This window comes from Chanodichthys erythropterus, chromosome 15 (genome assembly GCF_024489055.1).
Source record: "Chanodichthys erythropterus isolate Z2021 chromosome 15, ASM2448905v1, whole genome shotgun sequence".
Lineage (NCBI taxonomy): Eukaryota > Metazoa > Chordata > Actinopteri > Cypriniformes > Xenocyprididae > Chanodichthys > Chanodichthys erythropterus.
Genome location: NC_090235.1, coordinates 4,103,887 through 4,109,157, shown reverse-complemented (window position 1 = coordinate 4,109,157; position 5,271 = coordinate 4,103,887). Strand labels below are relative to the sequence as shown.

The window sequence follows — 5,271 nt, the reverse complement described above, 5'->3', positions numbered from 1 at the left end:
TTATAATATGATGCCCATATATAGTTGTCAGTCGGATTTAATGGGCGGGATTTATGGTAATTGAGAATGAGCGTGCACGCGCGTCCCATTTACGACTGATTGGAATTCATTAACACACACACACACACACACACACACACACACACACACACACACACACACACACACACACACACACACACACACACATTTCAGTATCACTTCTGACGTGAAGTATTTGTGAATCAGGAGAAGAGTTTTCGGGAAAGTCTCTTTACGCGCAAATCACTCGCATATTTACTCGTATATTTACGAATGTTTCATGAATGAGACCCATTATGTGTATCTGATATGAATAAAAACTTTGACAAATTATATTTGAATGGATTGTTATTGCTGCTTCCATAGACATCAGTGTGTATTTCACAAACTCTGCATGTATTATTTTACAAGAGATTACGTGTATTTAAATGTCTGAAACCTAAAATGAACATTACTGTATGTGGTTGAAAACACTTAGTAGTTGTGATAAATGACAAGTGCAGAGCGTGTCCGTCTCTGTCTCTGCACCAGTCAAAGCGCGAAAGCAGAGTTTGAATCTGGCAGTTACTCAGATTGTTAATAATTTATGCAGACTTGATATTAAATATAGTAAAAATTCCCAAGTTAGCCTCATACACACAATGGGTCTCATTCATGAAACATTCGTAAATATACGAGTAAATATCTGAGTGATTTGCGCGTAAAGAGACCTTCCCGAAAACTTTTCTCCTGATTCACAAATACTTCGTAAACGTCAGAAGTGATAGTGAAATGTGTGTGTGTGTGTTAATGAATTCCAATCAGTCGTAAATGGGACGCGCGTGCACGCTCATTCTCAATTACCATAAATCCCGACCATTAAATACGACTGACAACTACATAGGCATCATATTATGACACCAAACAAAGGATTTTGGACATTTTATAGGAAACAATTTCCATAACAAATAAGGGGCCATTAGTTTGCCCAACCGTATTGAAATCTATCAATTATTTGATTAAAGTGCTCCGTTTGCAGATGCTATTCATCTTATACCTCATCTTAAAAAAAAAAAAAAAATCCCTCTCTATTGTAGTTTAGGATAATCTGAGCACTGCCTATAACTTGTATTATGAGCACTTCTTGTCTATTTGCCTCGTCATGACAACTCGCTTGTTGTATTCCTCACTTGTAAGTCGCTTTGGATAAAAGCGTCTTCCAAATGAATAAATGTAAATGTAAATGTATTACTGGCTCTCACAATAAAAGTAAAAAGAAAAAAACGTATGTAATTACTATATATAATTTTTTTTCAAAATGCTGTGTAAATATGTACCTTATTAAGGTGAATTAAAATGCAGCCTTATTAATGAGCAAAACGTTCGGATGTTAAACGCACTATTTACGCGTGACTGGGAGCAGGTGTAGATTTCTTTCGTACCAACTAACATTTGGAAAATACGAACATTTTAATGAATCCGAAAATTTACGCCAGAACCACTTTACACACGATTTACACAAAAATTCGTTCTGCTCTTGTTTCATGAATGAGACCCATTGTGCCAAGGAGATGCAATGTTTGTTCTTGAATAGCCTTTAGCACACACATTAGCTATTTAAATGGCTTTGTGGAGTACTCCGAAATCTGTTTGTAGACAAACTTTGCACATCTCCACCCTCTTCCTGTCTGGGGTTGTAGTCAAATTGCACGTTTTAGAATGACTGGGCAAAAGATGCAGTGAAAATGCATCATTGAAGTTGAGATGTCACTGAAGTTGCTTGTATATGTATCTGCACACTGGTGATACAATGACTATTTAATACTCAAACATATTCACAAAGGATTATGGAATGCCTTTTATCCTGAGACCAACAGTTTGGGCTGGTTAGTGCAAAAAAAAGAAAAAAAAAAAAAAAGGTAAGAACAGAGAAATTCATCACCAGATTAAGTTCCTCTTTTTGAAAGAAGTACCATTTTACAATTTATGATAAAGGACAAACTTAATTTTTTTTTTTGCTTGAAACTGGGGTGTGTGTGTATACATTGCCACTTGAAAGTTTGTGAACCCCTTGCAGAATCTGTGAAAATTTTACAAAATTATACAAAATGCATGTTATTTTTTTATTTCATACTGTCCCACGTAAGATATTTTACATAAAAGATGTTTACATATAATTCACAAGACAAAAAAATAGCTGAATTTATTAAAATTACCCTGTTCAAAAGTTTGTGAACCATTGAATCTTGTGTGTGGTTACCTGGATGACCTACGACTGTTTTTTTATTTTGTGACGGTTGTTCACGGGTCCCTTGTTTGTCCTGAACAGTTAAACTGCCCAGCATTCTTCAGAAGAATCCTCCAGGTCCTGAAGATTCTTGAGTTTTCAATCATTTTTTGCATATTTCATCCCTTTCCAGCAGTGACTGTATGATTTTGAGATCAATCTTTACACTGAAGACAATTGAGAGACTCAAACACAACTATAAAGTTCAAACATTCACTGATGCTCCAGAAGAAAATACGATGCATTAAGATCCGGGGGGTGAAAACTTTTTGAATTTGAAGATCAAGGTACATGTTTACTTAATCTGTCTTCTGGGAAACATGTAAGTATCTTCTGTTGCTTCTGAAGGGCAGTACTAAATGAAAAAAATGTATATTTAAACAAAATAAGAAAAATCTGTTCAAAAGTTTTCACCCCCGGCTCTTAATGCATTGTGTTTCCTTCTGGAGCATCAGTGAATGTTTGAGCCTTTTTTAATAGTTTTGTTTGAGTCTCTCAGTTGTCCTCAATGTGAAGACATGGATCTGAGAATCATACAGTCACTGCTGGAATCTTTTCCAATATGCAAAAGATGCTGGAAAATCAAACAATCTTTTGGACCTGGGAGGAATTTTCTAAAGAACAGAGCTCAGTTTAACTGTTCAGGACAAACAAGAGACTCATGAACAACCATCACAAAACAAACAAACAACAACAACAACAAAAAGAACAACAGTCTTAAGTCATCCAGGCAAACACAGAGAATTAAGAATGAATGGTTTACAAACTTTTGAATGGGGTATTTTTAATAAATTCACCTTTTTTTTTATTATCTTATTTTTTTTTAATTATATGTAAACATCTTTTATGTCATATGTTACTCAGGAAAATGCTAAATAAAAATAACATGCATTTTGTATGATCTCTCTTATTTTGTTCAAATTTTTCACATTTTCACAGATTCTGCAAGGGGTTCACAAACTTAAGCAGCACTATATATATTATATATATATATAACATACATTTATTAAAGTGTGAATAAGGTGTGAATGAAATCCTAAATGTAATTGGAGCAGAACGGTTAAATAAATTGTACTGGTTTCCCATAATTTAGCAGGGAGATTCAAAATCTATAGCTGAAAACAATGCTCCTATTATGACTACTAAGTAAACGTTATCAGTTTAATGACCTAGACCCTCTTGGTTGCCAGACAACTCTCATCATGTTTATCTATCTCTTTGTTGAAACTTGTGAGACTTGCATGGCAACCACAGGCTTAAGTTGTACAGAGTGCGTGGGCAGATCAAAGTTGAGTGCATAAGCATATGTAGGTTGCCTGTAAACCTCCAGAAGCACCCTCAATTATCCCTCAAAGCACCTTATAAGGATTTATCTGTCTTGCTTGTAGAATGGCCACAAACACAACTCTATCCTTTCACTCCGACTCTAAAATGCCAAACCACTATGAGAAAACAACAGTGGACATTGTCATCTACGCCATCATCGTCCTCCTTGGCACCACCGGGAACTCTGTGGTCATCTGGGTGGCCGGCTTCCACATGAAGCCCAATGTCACTAACGTTTGGTTGGTCAATCTGGCTGTAGCTGACCTGATCTTCTGCCTGACACGAGTCACTTCACTCCTCAAAAAACTTTTCTATGACCACTGGCCTTTTGGGGTTTTTCTCTGCAAGTTCAATGGCTTCTTCAAGTACGCCAACATGTTCTGCAGTGTTTTTCTTCTGGCTGTCATCAGTGTGGATCGAGCGCTCTGCGTCTGGTGCCCATTGTTCGCCAGGAGACGACGGACGTTATGTGCTGCTCGTGTGGTCAGTGTGGGAGTTTGGATTGTGGCGGTGATCTTAAGTTCACCATACTTTGTGTACCGGCAGGTCTTCCCTGGCAAGAATAACTTGAGTCACTGCACACTGAAGGTCAGAATGGCTTTGTAAATTACTGCATGTACTACCTTGCATACTTATTTAATAAGTATGAATATACATTTATGAATTCATTTACAGGATAAAGGAGCAGCAGATGCAGCTGGAAGTTCAGCCAAGTATGTCTATTACTTCATTCGTTTCATCTGTGGATTCCTGTTGCCCTTCCTGGTCATCCTTATCTGTTACATACTAGCAGCTGTTGGTATACGCAGAACGCGGCTCTCTGGCAAATCGAGGCTTCTTCGGATTCTTGCTGTACTGGTCTGTGGTTTTTTCTTATGCTGGGCCCCCTATCACTTTCTAGGACTGGTCAAATTGGTGAATAAAGACAACAAGGTGGTGAAAGTAGGATGGAGTATGGCTTCAAACTTAGCTTATTTCAACAGCTGCATTAACCCGGTGCTGTACTTCTGCATGGGACTGGATTTTAGTCAATGCTGCAACCAAAGTTTGTCTGGGATTTTTCACAGAGCTCTTATGGAGGAAGGCCAAACCCTGTCCCAGCGGAGCACTGGGGAAGAAAGCTGTAGTTCCATTCCAAAGACTGTGTGTGTCACTAAAGTTTAAGAGATTTAACTTTCTTTTTCTTGTTTATTTGTCAGGTCTATCAGAATTTGTATTAATTTTTATTAGTATCTGACACATTAAAAAATTAACATACCTCAGTGTCTGGTCTTCTGGTTAGCTTTCATCAGTAGTTGGAGCCTATATGAAATATATTGTAAAATAGTCAAACTAAGATCATATTGTAATATGTGTAATTATTGTTATACAAATGTTTATGCAATAATTGTACATGTTTATGATCGGTTATGTTTGTCTACATGTGTATGTTTGTTAATTATCAGGATGACATAAGCCCACCTGAGGCAGGAAGAGAGAGCGGAAATTATTTGTGGCCTAATATAAGGGAAGGAACCATTTTTTATCAGGTTTGTATGAAAACTGGGGATAATGTGAGCTCATTTTTATTTCTGTAATATTTACTATTGCAATAAATGCACAGCGTAAAAAAAAAAGCTTCTGATGCAATTTCTCTCCATCAGAAAAAGCAAAAGAAA

At 36.8% G+C, this 5,271-nt stretch overlaps 1 protein-coding gene across 1 annotated transcript; it reads left to right on the top strand.

Annotated features, from left to right (window-relative positions):
• Positions 1–3,676: 3,676 nt before the first annotated feature.
• On the top strand, positions 3,677–4,777 carry LOC137002142 (formyl peptide receptor 2-like). Its single transcript, XM_067361649.1, has 2 exons — positions 3,677–4,201; positions 4,289–4,777. Exons 1-2 carry the CDS (start codon positions 3,677–3,679, stop codon positions 4,775–4,777), a joined length of 1,014 nt encoding a protein of 337 aa, XP_067217750.1.
• The last annotated feature ends 494 nt before the right edge of the window (positions 4,778–5,271 follow it).